Here is a 15,728-nt window from a genome sequence, read left to right on the forward strand (position 1 = left end):
ACGTGTAGCATATATTGTGTGCTATTACTTCCCCCATCAAGTTTCACAGCAAGTGAAGTAAAAGCTCTGTACAATGCGAAAGTTACCTTTTGAAGAGATTAAGTGTACTTATAAAACAAGTGTACTATATTTGAAATATTTTTAAATTACCATGTACTAGAGTTTCTGTATATTAAGTAATATTAACACAGACGTTGAATTCCTGTTGCGCTGAAGTCAACAACACAGAATTCATTGTAAATGTATTACTGTTACAAGAGCTATGTGTCCTCTGAAGCAATTTCTGTAGAAACAGGTAATTTTTATTATTATGACAACTAACTTTCCTATTTCTTTAATCACAGATTGCAACAAAAGATGGTGCACTTTGGAAAGTGGCTTTCTAAGCTACTATGAAAATGATAAAACTGCCACTCCTAATGGTATGATTGACATCAATGAAGTTATCTGTCTTGTAGTGCACAAGTCAGACTTCTTTTTAAATAGAGGGTAGGTAACCAATTTAAAATTTCCATAAACAAACTCATATGATTTAAAAAAATTGTTCTGCATTTTCAGAGCTGTTTATTTGTTCCTCAATTTTGAACATGCAGTACAGAAAAAAAGCTAAATTGTTTTATATCGACTTCAAGAAATAAGTGCTAAGTGGTAATTGGGATTTTTTTTTCAATAGTTAGATACTGAACTTGTTAGGATAATTTAAAAGGGCAATATAAATTAGATATATCTGTTTCTTATTAGAATTTATTAATGTATAGTCTCAGTTCTTGAAAGTTGATATGTTGAAAAATTAAGCAGTTAATAATAATTTTTTGTCCTGGGATTGACCTCTGCCTCAAGCCAAAACTCTTGCTTTGTTTCTTGCTGATAATAAGGCAGCAAAGTTGAGTTCTCCACAGTGTGTTTGGTTTTGGTCACAGATCTGTTGGTTTTTGAAACCCATTCTTTGCTCTGCAGCTGACGACAACAGTGTAAGTGTTAAACATTGTGGTAATTTGAAGGTAACAACTTTTTTTCTGGTCTTGTTTTTCTCCTATAGTTCTCTCACATCTCATTTGTACATTAAAAACATCACAAGGAGATTATCTGAAATCTGAATTGCATCCAAGTGATACTTGATTTTATTAGGGCAACATTTTTGTTTAAACTGTGCTTTGAATCTGTCTAACATACTCGTCTTCAATTTAATTGTGTGTGTATATAAAGTAACAAGATAACGTTCTACAGTGTAATGCTGTAATGCTTGTAGTTGCAAAGCAAAAGTGGCTGCAAAGAAAACAGAATCTATTCAGTAAGTTTCTGGAAAAGATAACAGGAAAAAAATGACTTCACCTACTACAGAGATAAAGGATGTTCAGAGGAGAGAAATCCTGAAACATGGTGGTGCCTAAACATGCTATAGAATATGGTGGAGGTGACCTTCACTATCTAGCAGTAGCATAGATTTGTGGTATCCAGACAAAAGTAAAATATTACTTTCTTCTACTGTTATTAAATCTAAGCTGTTGCTTGCTACATCTCCAAATGGTTCCACTTCAGGATAATACTTAAATTAAAAACCTTGCCTGAATGCTTCACTTTTATAGAATGGCTAACCTCCTGCTGTGCTTTACCTGCAGTTGAATAGTTTTATGAAAAACTTTACTGAATTTGATATTTTGTGAAATGAAAGTCGATCCTTAATTTGTCTATTCTATTAGAATATAGTTACATATAATTTTTGAAGTAGTTATTAAAAATGAGAGAACTGACTCATGTTTGAGTCTCCAGACGAAGACAAAAGTTCATCTCTGGTATTAAAGGAAAAAGTCTACTCCATCTATTTAGATTCTAGGGAGAGATTACAGACAAAATCATATTATAAATTGGTGAATGATAATTCAATGACCCTAAGTTGGACAAGATATTTACTTTCCAAATTCCACAAATTAAAACCAATTTGTTTTTTCTTCTTGTACTCTCCTTAGTAAGTTAAAAAATGGAAAAATAAGGTCCATCTGTTTAAGTAATGATATACTTTTTAAGAAGGAAAAAAACCCACAAAACATCTTCCCCTTCCACTCCTCCACTACCCCCACAAAACTTTTTCCAAACCTCAAAGAGTAGTCATAAACACAACAGTTCTTGGTGATGGCAGGTGATAGAAGGAGTGGCAGTGACCACACATTTCTCACCATGGTGTTCTGGCTGGTAAAGTCTCTTCACAACAAGTGTGGTGGTGAACAGGAACAGGGTTCCTGAGAGAAATAGAAGTCTCGATCTTTGAAGATTTTCAAGGTTTTTTCATTAAGCAGGGGACATTAGGCCAAATGACATACAAAAGTCCCTTTGAACCAACTTTTCTATGATTCTGTGGTAAGTTGTTTACAATTTCTTATTCGATAAGTTGATTTGTTTGTATTAAACAGAAACAAAAAAAAAGGATGTTTTGAAGAAATATACTTACTGAAATCACATGAACTTGCAGAAGGAAAACATTCCCTGTGAATGAGTCTAAACATTTTAATTAATTTTAGAATTAATGAGAAAACTATTGTGCAGTAGCCTCTAAACATGTGTTACTGTCCTGAAAAGCATCTTGATTTTGTTGTATTGTAAAATACTCTGTTATTATCTGGGTTGTACTTGTAAGATTGGAAGAGAAATGCAGATTTGATTCCAATCCATGAATGTAAAAAAATGAACAAATAAATGAGACTCTTGTGTATCTACTGTTATGAAGACTAAATACAGCAGCCTTATTCCTCTTATTTTCTTTAGGGACATCTTTACCTTTGAAATCTATTTAATGTCAGAACGTGTTTTTCTATTTGGAGCTGAAACTGCATATTCACAAAGAAAATGGACTTGGGCAATAGCTAAGGTAATACTGGTAGTTATCTTTTCCAGTTAGGCCTGGAGCCTTTGCACAAAGAATAAAGTGTCATTGTTAACTTAAAATCCTCTGAGAAGCTGTTCTTGATGATTACTGATCTATACTGTATGTAAAGGTTTCATGTGCAGCAGGAAGAAATAACTTCTGTGATTTAATGTTTGAAACAAGATAATAAAATAAAATGGAAAAGAAATTGAAGCAACATTTTTAATGCCTACCTTAAAAATATATTAAAGGTGCTCTAGTATAAAGGCATACTATATCAGTTTATTTCAACTCAGTTGTTTATGGTTGCAATTTCATTATTTTATTTGCTGAAATAGAATTCATAAAGCAATACAGTATTTTATACATTACCAAATATTAAGTCACATTACCAATTAAATCAATTATAGTTTAAAAGCAAAAATGTTTGAATTGTAGAGTATGAATGGAAAAATGTTATACTTGATTTTTAGAGTTAAAATTTAGTGTACATACGGGTTTCTGAACAGTAAATCTGAAAGTCTTATTTTTTTACTGTGGCTTTCATCCTTGAATCTTATAGATTTGCAATATCTTGATTTGTTTTTTTTTAGGGGAAGAGGGTTTTTTTTCTTCATCTGACTCACCCCATTTTCTTTGGTAGCACTTCGTTCCCCCTGTGGCTGAATGCTTATTAGAGAGAAACTGTGACCTGATTGGCCAGCTGTACTACAAAGATTGCCAGAATCTGGATCAGTGGAGAAAAGGCTGGTTTGCTTTAGAGAAGTCAAGCCTTTATTTTTGTCTTGAAATGGAGAATGCTGAAGAAGATTCCATATATCTAAGGCGGTTGCAAGAATTAAGTAAGGATTTTGCTTAACATCTAGAATTCAGGAAATACTCTACAGAATTAATTCACTGTTAAATACATTTCTCTTACATTTTAAAGTAAAAAACATTAGGGAGCTCAGTAATTATTTCTATGCATGAGCCAGATACTCTTCCAACTCACATAAATATGGAGTTGCTAAAGTTTTGTCTTGGATTTTTTTTTCTCTACTTAGTGGCACACACTAAAGAGATTTTTCACAGATTTGTAATGAATGTAACACAACTTTTGGTCCAGTTGCAGTGGTATCTTTCTTACAAGAGTACAGAATTGAATAATAATGTATAACCTTTTGGGATTAGTTTCATATTTTGACCTGGCAGAAATACTGCAGAATGTGTTCTTGAGGTGATTGACAGGCTTAGTTTTAAGGTACTCAAATGTACTGGAAAAATTATAATTCTCTTGGAAAACTCTTTCACAGACCCATAGAGTTTTCTTCTGATACTAAAAATATTCTTTGCCTAATATCGTGATGTGGAAAGATAAGAATATTTATACAAACGGTCTTCTATGACCAATTTTATGTCATTTTATGTAATTATGCTCTGGATTATTTTTAAGCATATCTGCCCTACTTGTTTTTTTCAACAGGGTAATACGTTGTGTAGGAAAGTAATATAAAATCTCAATTTATTTTTAAAGTAACACAGAGAAGATAATTTAGCTCTTTGTTGATAGTCCTCTTTGTAAATGCTGTTAGATTATTCACTGTTTTCCAGAGTGTGCCTCAATGCCATTCAGCTTTCTGCTGTTTATTTATTACCACCTAACATTTTCTGTGAATAACACCGTGAAGATGATTTTTAATCAAGAATATTTTTATGCCTCTAGGTATCTCTTAACTTGTGAACCCTTTTTGAGCTTGATTCAGAATTAAAAGCTTAGGACATAGGAGAACTGTTTCTGATATTAGTTTTGACAATGCAACTGTAATAGCTTCTACCCTGTGAGCATCTAAAGTCTGTGTACATCTCACATTTAGGTTTTGATTGCAAATCATCTTTGCTTGAGTTTTGTTTTTTAAACAGAGTTATATTTCCTGGAAATAGGATATATCCATACTCTTACCTTTTCTTCAGTTTTTGGTTAAGTATTTGGTAAAATAAATCCGCTCCACTATTAAGACTGCATTGTATAACTGAAACATGCCAAATAAGGAATCGTCAGTGGAAATACACTTGCTTACTTTCTTGGTATTTGACTTAATAAATGTAAATGAAGCCAGGTGTGATATAAAAACATCATACAACATGTATAAAAGTATATTTCTTGAGCTTCACTGATATTTGGGACTCTGCTGTCTCTGGAAATTAGTTGAAATAACATTTGAATTATATATAAGACCTAAACTTTGATATAATTGATTTTTCAGAATTTTAAATTGGTAAACAGATTATATTCAAATTATTTTTTTAAACATAGTGCACAGTATAGTTTTATGAGCACTGTTAGTGGAAACTAACCCAATATATTTCCTGTGTAGGTGTTTTCGTGCTTTTTTTAGCTTCAGTAACATAAGACAACAGAAAGAAGAATGGTAGTGATCTTCACAGTGTTATGTTGTAAATATCTGCAGCCATTAGGGTGCAAGTAAATTAATGGATTAAAAAAAATCCAACTTACTTCTGAATAGTTATGTCTTCTAAAACTAGTATTTACATGTTTAATTTTCATATAATAAAACACTGTTGTATGTTTTCACATGAAAAAGTACCTGTTTAAACCTATCTCTATTTTTTTGGTATTAATTTTTCATGTAAATCTGAGTGTATGGAGAATTTTGTGGAATTTTAATTCTGTTACCAGCAGCATTATTTGAAATCTTTAAAAACTCCATAACCCTTTTGTCACTGAAGTTCATTTTGGAAAAAATACTTAACATATGTGCATGCACATGTTTGTACATATACATATGTTTCTGTATTGATCACATGAATGTGTATGTGATTTGCTTTCAGCAATCAGTAGTGTGATGCAAAATGGAGAGAAACTAGATGTCCTGCTCCTTGTTGAAAAAGGAAGGTAAGGTTCTCATCTGAATAAAGCTTTGATCTGGTTTTATATTGATGTCTTATAATTTTTGCTGATCAGTCACAGAGCTTTTTTCACTTGTGGTTGCTAGAGTGAGTAAATTTGCAGACTTCTTAAAGGAAGCAAAGTCTTTGTGTATTAATTACATTTTATGTCTATGTCAGGAAATGCTAACAGGTACTCCTTAATTAAAAGCATTTTTCCCACTGAGAAAATTATTCCCAGTCAGATTAGTCCGCCACTGGGTTCCCTTTCTTCAAAAGGAGCTCACTTCTTTTAGCTTGTAAAGAAAGAGTACCTCTCTGGAAAATTTACCACCTCTCAATTTTTTTATCACTCTTAGGTCCCAGAATTCTGTGTCTCAATCTGTGTAGCTCAGGATTGAGTGTGTATGTATGACTCCTCTTTATGTAATATCTGTTCTCAGTTAAGAACATAGCAGCTAGAAGAAAATTTACTTGTGAAGCAAGTGTGATCCATATCTGCTTCTAAGAAGACAATATTCTGTTGAGATAGCACTATCAAATATAGTGGTATGGGAGATTGAAACTTGAAGTGAGATATGGTATTTCTGCCTCATATATGGGTACAAATTTAATGATCAAAGTAAAAGAATTGAAAGTAATTATTATTTTGTAATAGCTTGGGGTGTTTTTATTTTAATGAGAGATAATTGGGCTGTGTAAGAAATGTTGCAGTTTTTACACAGCCTGAACAGCCAATATTAGCATAATAAAGAAAGACTCTTTTTATCTCCATTGAGGAAACAAATAAAAAAACCACAGATACTTTTGACATCTATTCAGAGTTGGAGAAAGTTACTGGAGAAACTTGTGTGAGCTGAGCTTTAGCTCTTCCTAATATACTGTTTAAGTTCCAGAATTCAGTAAGGTGGTGCACATCATAAACAAACACTTTTTCTTTATGTTTTGTTCATTTTTGTTTTTCAAAAAAACGTTTTGAGAGACGCAACATTAAGTAAGCTGCATAGACCAATCAGGGAACCAGAAGTATCCTATTTAAGGTGCAGTCAGGTAGATGAATGCAAACAGTGCGTTTAATTTCATAGATATCAGTACTGAGTAAAACTTCTAGCTCCAAGTCAGCTTTTATTATTTCTGTCATTATAATATTTCTGTCAAGTGAGGGTAGGTTTTCCCTGAACTACTTTAATAGTTTAATGGAAATTTGGAACTATTTGAAAATAATTTCAACAGGGGCAATGACTGATTTATGATGACCATGAATATGTTTAATTTTTCTTCACTGAAGTCTGCCATAGAGAATTTAAATGCATAGTGTTCACATTATCTTAACCATTAAAAACCATATGAGTATATAAGCTTTGGCATAGTGATTTTTGCTTGTGATATTACTCCATGTAATATAAGGTGTTCAGCATAGTTGCATGATATTGCATCTTGCAGTGATAAGAAATTAAATGTGGGTACGGAAAAAATGATTAAGTATAAAATCACCTTTCTCTTCAGACTCAGCTACTGTGAATGGAAACAAAACTAGCAATTCTGCATCTGTCTCTCCAAACATTAGGTAATTTATACCTTTGAGACATCATCAGCATCAACTAAATGATATACTGTAGTTCCTAGGTTTTTCTAATTTGTCTGTAATTTTTTAGCAGTGAAATACAGTGATCACTTGGAAAAGACTCTATATACTGATCTATTGACTACTTTAACATGAATTTATTACTCATTTAGCTACAGGATAAATAGTAAAATCCAAAACAATATTGCAAGAAAGAAACAAAACAAGTAAGGTTTTATAGAGTGAAAAAAGTTTGGAAAAAAAAAGCCAAACCAAAAAAATAGCTCCACCCTAAACTAACAAAAACCCAAACACAAAACCCCACCATTTTCATAAAGATATAAATGTGATTGATGTGTTACAATGTCTTACTAAAGTTTATTAGAAGAAAAAATGAAAATATCTTGCTTAATTTCCTAGGAAGCTCACACCGTTCTTTTTTGTTGCTAACTTCAAACTAACTTCTCATTACTTACAAATACTTACGCCTTTTTTTAAGTCTCAGTCATTAGATTGATTATTTAGAGAAAATAATATATTATGTGCGTCATATACCTTTTTTCTTTGACACTTTTCCCTTTGGCTACTCTAGGCAAAAGAATGACTCAAGTTGTTACAAATGAACTTCTCATTTGAGTGATTGAGTACACAAGTAAACAGTTTCAGAACTTCAAATCTTACTGCTCAAATAACTATAATGTAATAAATTTATAAATACTGAACTTTAAAGAAACTTAGTTAATTTATACATATTTTAAATTCATGGAGATCATAAATTTAACATTCATCTAATCCATAATTGCTCAGAGGAAGAATTTACAATTGATTTTGAGCTACAAAGTGCATTATGCTTTCCATCTTGTATAAAATACAAGAATTCAGAGAGAATACTACAAAAAGACAGGTGAGATTTTTCTGAAGCGTCTAGGTATCAATGCAGCACAATTCCTCTTTCACTTTTTTCCCAAGTACTTCTAGTCCGTTTTCTACTTAGTTCCTTGCAATTAATTTGTTCTCTGACATGTTCAGTGAAAGAAGACCATCAGCTCAGAAATATGAGCTGGTAATCACACTATACATTGCAAAGCAATAGCATATCATGAGAAGTTGAAGCAGGCTAAAACATTTTCAAAGCAGCAAGACTATTTCTCTATGGAAGGTTACTATTGTTTTTGAAGCTCAGTGAACTTTCTAATTTTTCCCAATAATCCTAGACTTTTTTCTCATTTTAAAATATTTTTTATGAGATCTCAAAGATGTTTCATATTTATCTTTGAGTATCTTAGCTAAAGTAAATTAGGGAGAGACACATTTCCTTTTGTAGCACACATTGAAATTTTACTGCACTCTGATTTCAGTTGGAACATATGGTCCAACCTGTTAGAACTATCTGAAACCCAACTGGAAATCCTGACTTCTCACAACACTATTTTCTTATGCTACAGTCAGATGGTCATTTGCTGTTTGTGTTCTGCTTTCGTAGTTAAAATGCTTCTTGACTCCATACTAGAAACCGTTTTTCAGATTTCTGTGTCTGATGCTTCCCTCTGTCACACAGAGGTGTCTTCTGGTTTCCTTCATATTCTGTTTGTGAGATTTTTTTTTCCCCTTGATGTTTCCCATATGTTTGTAAAATTCATGAAATGACTGGTGATATGTGATCTGTTGTTGCCATCCAAACAGAAGTTACATAGTAGGTGAAGAAGCTACTCCTGTGTAGTTAGACAGAGGTCAACAGAGAGATCTCTACATTGAAGAGAGGAAAGGTACCTGAAAACAACTCTGTACAGCAATTTTAAAGTATAGCTTCTATATATAAAATATAATGGAAAAAATGCAATAGTTTAAAGAAAAACAGATGTGCAGGCAATTCTATTTTAAATGTTTCTTCTTCTTTTCTGTAATAATTTAAGTTCTCTCTTAGGTGTCAGTGAATGTTTTCAGACCATAATGTAATCCAGATGGTGGTTTGTTGTTTTTTTTTTTTCCCCCTGTTACCCTTCTCTTGTAGTTAGCTCCTTCTTATTATAGATAATAAACCTTCTCAACATACTGGCACAATTTCTTTGTGCTGATGGTTCATTAATTACAATGCTTTCTTCTTAACTGTTTGATGACAACATTAACATTTGTTATAAAATGCAGTTATGAGCACAAAATTCTAGAATCCAAAAATAACCTAAACATGAGACTCAGATGAGTGAAAGGACTTGTGCTTTCAGGATGATGTGCTGAATATAAACCTCTTTATGTCCTTTGAGCACATATTGCTGATCTTTTTTTATATATCTGTAATTATTAGTGGAATGCCTAGTTGCAATTTGATTATTCAGATATAATTTCATAACAAAGCATTACCACCCAAGTACCTCTGTTTTCAGACATGTAGTTTATTAAAATCACTTGAAAACTGCTGGAAGGTTCTGAGTTGTGCTGATGTTTGTTTCTCACCCTTCCTTCTCACAACCCTTACTCATAATCACTTGATATCACTGCTTTCTCAATGCAGAGTTGTTCAACAAAACATACAGATGTAACTAAAACTAGTGGACTTTGCAGAATGAGTTAAACCATTGTCTTGTTGCAGATGAAGTGTGTTCATGTATGTTGTTTGACTACTAGTGCAGAAGTGCTGCTGCAGATATTTGCCTCAATTCTGTAAGGCAGAAGGCTACATTGGTGGTCTGCATTTCTTGTTTGCTTTGAGTACTTATTAATTTCTTTCGTATCATGTAGTCACCACTGGTAACTACTTATGTTGAAGTGTGTGCTCTTTATCATTTTTTTTGAATTGCAAGAAGTAGCACATATATAAACATACTGTGGAAGGCACTGAAGTAGTCTTGTAGGAATAAATTTCAACTCAGACTCTGTGCAAAGTAGTTGTTAATTGGTATGGTAGGTAGATTGTCATAAACATTGCAGTAAGAATTTGTCATGGTAGCTGGCAACTAAGGACCACACAACAACTTATTCCCTCCTTCTGCAATGAGATGTGAGAGGAGAATCAGGAGTAAAAGGGGAAAAAACTTTTACACAAAAACGTGTGGTGAGATAAAGACAATGTAATAAATAAAACAAAAGTTGCACATGCAAGCAAAGCAAAACAAGGAATTAATTAGGTACTTCCCATGGGAAGACAGGTGTTCAGGTGTCTCCAGAAAAGCAAGGCTCCAGCACGTGTAACAGTCAACATTCTGTTTTATGATGGTGTAATAAATGCTGAAATATTTTCTCTGACTTAACTGACTTTTTTAGGTAATGTTTAACTGGACAAAGTTAACTTTTTTTTGAAAAGAATTAGTTGCCTTACATGATGAATCCAAGTCCAGCAATAACAGCAAGATTTTTCAAAGTTACGTTTTTTACCATCAACTTCTCTTTCATGTTTTTGTTGATGTTATGCGACTGCTACTTAAACATATACCCCATTTTCTTTGTTAATAATTAAATGATCTCTTCCTCTGTAATTTGAATTTATCTCAAGAGCTTTGCAAACTTAAGAAAACAATGAGCATCATCTCTCAGTGGTTCTGATACATTTTTTCTAACATGATGCATTGAGGGGAAGATAGGAAGATCCATAGAATACAAGATGGTCTTTTTCATGTAATTTAAATAATTTGTATATTACAGTAGATGATTGACAGTCACACAATTTAGACTTTCACATCTTTTTCACATCTTTGTGAAAAAAATGCAGATAAGTTTAAATTAACTGTGAAGTTCAATACACAACTATATTTCTTCTCTTCTGGTACCAATTCATTGATAAACAAGAGTGACTCTGTTCTTGTTTAGCAGTAATAGTATTTTCACTTTACAATATGCAACTTCCTCTACCTATCCTAAGTCGTTAGATAACAAAAAATAATCTGTTGAGACTTCCACTTATCCTTTTGCATGATACTATCATGCATGATACTATCATGCAAATCCTGCTGTTCTGTAGGAATGATAGAAGCATGGTAATATGCCTGTATATGTGCATCTATTGTGTTGGGAAGCACCATAAATCCTTTGTAAATCTCAGTCTTAACCTTGGCAATTCTGAGAATACTAAAGGAACGATAAGAATACTGCAACTAAGTGTAACCAAATTTACTAAAGGAACAGTGTAATGTGCACTGTCAGACTTTTCTACTCAATTCAGCTTTTTCATTTGCTCTTATATATGGCTGCAGCAATACCAGAAGATGTCAGGGTAACGTGTTATTTGGGAGCCATGATTGAGAACCACCCATGTAGGATATCTGCTCTGACAGGTCACTGGAAAATTTTTGAAAGTATCTTATTAGGCATACTCATTTTGCTGTAAAAAATTAGACATCTTTATGGAAATTATTGTTTTTTCTTAAATGGAAGAGAGAATCTGAGTGTTTCTATTAGCTAGGCATGTATACTGGTTAATAGGACTTTTGAACACATAAGTACGGACTTTTTAAAAAAGGACTTCAATAAGATAAAATTATTTAGTATCTCCTACTCTGCTGCTGAATGGTTAAGTCTATATGGTGGAATACTTCCAATCCTGGGTCTGAGTACATTTACGGCATCCTTACTTCCTATTGAAATAGGAATGCTGGAATGTAAATATTTCAAAAAGCAAAATTGAAATATAGTAACTAAAAAATATTCCATCAGTTTATATTTTTTTTCTATATAAAATAATCAAAATGAATGTTTTTATAGAGATTTAGTAGAGCATTTTAACTGTTTCTTACTTTTTTTCTGGATGCCTGCTATGTTACTGTATTACAATAACATCAGTTTTCTATTTCTTTCTTGCATTCAAAGTATTTTATGCTTTTCAGAACACTGTATGTCCATGGCCATACGAAGCTGGATTTCATGGTCTGGTATACTGCAATTGAAAAAGCAGCAGGTACAGATGGTAATGCACTACAAGACCAGCAGCTCAGCAAAAATGATGTTCCTATTATAGTGAACAGCTGTATAGCATTTGTTACACAGTATGGTAAGTATAGTAGATTTTATTCAACCCAAGATCGTTTGTATAATACCTAAGCACCCACACTGTCAGATCTTACTGAATGAGTTTATCTAAAACCTAAAGTAAAACCGTACCCCTTGATAGCCTTCCTACTCTTTGATGCAATGATGAAGTACACTGCCATGTATCTGAGAATGGGCAGTTTTGGAGAAATACAACTTGGTAGATGCTGTTTATAGACACCTTGCTATTTTAAACATTTACTTGTTTGCCTGATGTAGCTCAGCCTTGGGATCCAGTGCCTCAGTGCAGATCACCTCATCCCTGAAGATAAACTCTCTGAACCAGGAAAAGCTATGGGCTGTGCTGGTCAGCACATCTACTGGGAAAGTGATATTAACTGTGGGGCCAAATTCAGTCCTAAGGCTCCTGTTTTTTCAGCATAATAGCCTAAGGATATATAGTCAGTTACTATTTGTTTAAGTAAATTTTGCCAACATAACTTTCCATAGCATTAGATCATATGCAGATGATATCTATGTCCTTTTTACTACTGCAAATTTGTCAATTTTCTTGTGAAATGCTAAATACATATCAACCTCCTGCATGTCTGTCTTCAGCATAAATGTGTATGTAACCTGTGTCAGTATGAGAGAGACTAATTTATATTTCAGTGATGGAAATCTGACTAAATTTTAATATGGCAACACTGAACATTACAGTAAATAATTCTGTCTGGGTTACAGCTGTTGTTTAAACCCCCGCAAAACATATGGTTATGCAAAATAATGTTTTAATCACCAACAGTAGGAATTATCCTAAGTGTAGTTTCCACTATTTCATCCACTGAAATGTTGTTAAAGCAGGGTAGTCATGTCTGCGACTCAAAACAATTGCTATTTAAGTTTTAAATTGAAATTCGATTGCCTAATGTCTTTTAAATAAGTTAGATCTTTATTGAAAATGTGATTTTTTTTCAGGATTGACATTACTGGATGTTAAAAAACAAATATGAAAGCTGAAGTAATTATTTGTATGCATTGTTTTTATGTGCATATGAGTTTTGTGCCATTGTGGTAAAAGTTTTGTCTTTAGTGATGGTCTACAGACACTGTTGGGTCCCACAGCTGTTCCTGACAGTAACAACACAAAGGTGTCAAATGGTAGTCCTTATGGGCATTACAGGAAAGGTGGATTGCAGGAACATAAGGCTTGGTTTCATAAGATTTGGCAGATACAATAGAAAAGCAGGGGTTTGTATAAAATATTATTATCTTTCAAGAAATGTGGGGAATGCCAGAAACCTCTCTACAAAGAAAAACAACATAACTGCACATCTGTGCCAAACTCCCACAAGTTGTTTTGTTTTGTTTTTTTAAAAAAGAGTTTTTGGCTACTCTAATATGCAGTAATTGAAGGTAGTTTCAACTGTGTTTTAGACTATGAATTCTCTTTTAATTTGGCTTTGGTGTTTTTAATTGTTAAGTACAAAAATAGTGGCTGTCTGTTGTCTTCCTGAACGTGAGAAAAATCAGAAAAAAAGAATACTTTCTACAAATACTGAGACTTTTAAGAATAAAATATTTCAGGTTGGATGAATACAATAAGAGTCCTAAATTGATCAGTAGCGTAGTAAAATAGTGGGAGTTTTGCTCATGAAAGCAGCTGTTTTATGTGTAATAGAATACCAGTCATCAAACCTTCTTTCCTTTATTGTGCTTTTTGAAGCTGTTGTTTTAGGAACTCATGAAGATTTGAAGAGATTTAGGGATTTGAACTGCCCGTAAAGTATTTCTGAAATTGTGATCTCAGGCTTGCTTAATATTGTGATGTGTATTTTAGCAAAGAGGTCTGTTTGGATGTAAGCAGACTTGTCAGTGTTTTTACTAATAACGTGAGTATGGGCAAAAGGTCAGAGAGATTTTAGTAGGAAATAAAATGCGTTTGACAGGCAGATAGTCTCTGTGTAATAATGGTTGAAGTTTTTTAAAGTATTCATGTGTATTTATTTTTCTATCCTGTAACTTAGGTTTAGGTAGCAAGCAGATCTACCTTAAGAACGGCGATTCTTCCAATGTGGCTGAACTGCTGGAGAGTTTCAAAAAAGATGCAAGGAGTGTTAAACTAAGAGCAGGAAAACATCAGCTTGAAGATGTGACTGATGTATTAAAAAGTTTTCTTTCTCAAATAGATGATGCACTTCTTACTAAAGAACTTTATCCATTTTGGATCTCTGCATTAGGTAATATATTCAATAACAGTGCAAGAAATGATGTATTTTCAGTATCAGACTTGAGGGGACGGTTAATTACTTGCCCTGTTGCAATCTACATTATTTGTTATTTGGCAAAACAATTATGAGGAAAAAAAAATCCTTAGAGTTTGGTTGCAATAAACTTACATTAAGAGGTGATTTTATTGCTTTAAGTGAACCAGAAGAATAATAACAAATAGCCATGTTTCCTTGACAATATGTCTGTAAACAGTAGACTGATACTGCACTGTGTCTTAGTGGATCAGAAGTGCTAATATTTTATGGAAGCATTGATAGTAAATTCAAAAAACAGATAAATATTAAAGTAGGAGAAAAATGTGTTCACTCAGGTAAGTGGCAAATATCAACTAGTATGAAAACAATTATAACAAATTTCTAAGTTTACATAGTGACTAGTGCTTACTACAGAGCTGAGGCAAATAAAATGAACTAAAAGAGGAAGTATAGACTGATATATATGTATGAACATTCACACAGTTTTGTATATTAACAGTGCAAACTTGATAACAACTGTTCCTTGGTTCTTTTTCCTTAGAAAGATTAAATTTAATTTGAAAGAAAATTTAAGTAACTACAACCCAAACTGTAACTTGTGATGGGTTTAAACATGAAGATATATGTCTCAGTGTAGCTGAAAACAAAACTTTGAGATTACTAATGCATAAGTTGGTTACTCATTATGTAAATTGTGGTGATTTTTATAGTGTTCTTACAAAACAACTATATTTCTATTTGTTTCTATATTGCAGTATTTACAGACTGTGAGAAAGAAATTCCCTCTCAAAACTTGGTATAAAATTGCTGATGATGCATAGTAGTAATAGATGCATATGAAAGGCTAAGATAGAACATTAATTTCTGCTTTAATCTATGGAAAAAATGCAGGCCTTTTTACGGTGTGGCAATTTTTATCTTTAAAAATATATTACAAGAATATTCCTCTCAGATTTTGCCAAAAGGTTGAACATATGAATGTTGCTTTAATATGAATCACTAGCAGTCTGGGAAATTCAAGTATGAATATTACACCTTTTTTACCTTTAACCTGGGTTTGAACAAACTAGAGGAAAGAATATGAAGAATTTATTCACTTACCAGAAGATTACTCTCATCAGAAATTCACAAAAAGCAATTCAGAATTTGTTAGCTCTTCTGTGAAGGTGCATAGGGGTGTTACAGTGATTTAACT

At 32.7% G+C, this 15,728-nt stretch overlaps 1 protein-coding gene across 5 annotated transcripts in view; it reads left to right on the forward strand.

Moving 5' to 3' along the window:
* ARAP2 (ArfGAP with RhoGAP domain, ankyrin repeat and PH domain 2) overlaps nt 1–15,728 on the forward strand; it is a 139,797-nt gene that overhangs the window by 74,900 nt on the left and 49,169 nt on the right. For all 5 annotated transcript variants that reach the window (XM_061992914.1, XM_061992913.1, XM_061992918.1 and 2 more), the window contains 6 exons: nt 345–489; nt 2,761–2,863; nt 3,504–3,702; nt 5,690–5,753; nt 12,125–12,288; nt 14,294–14,506. In XM_061992914.1, the coding sequence (XP_061848898.1) occupies nt 345–489; nt 2,761–2,863; nt 3,504–3,702; nt 5,690–5,753; nt 12,125–12,288; nt 14,294–14,506 (888 nt within the window). The remainder of the gene's footprint in view (nt 1–344; nt 490–2,760; nt 2,864–3,503; nt 3,703–5,689; nt 5,754–12,124; nt 12,289–14,293; nt 14,507–15,728) is intronic.

The sequence above is a fragment of the Colius striatus genome, chromosome 3, assembly GCF_028858725.1.
Source record: "Colius striatus isolate bColStr4 chromosome 3, bColStr4.1.hap1, whole genome shotgun sequence".
NCBI classification, from domain to species: Eukaryota; Metazoa; Chordata; class Aves; order Coliiformes; family Coliidae; genus Colius; species Colius striatus.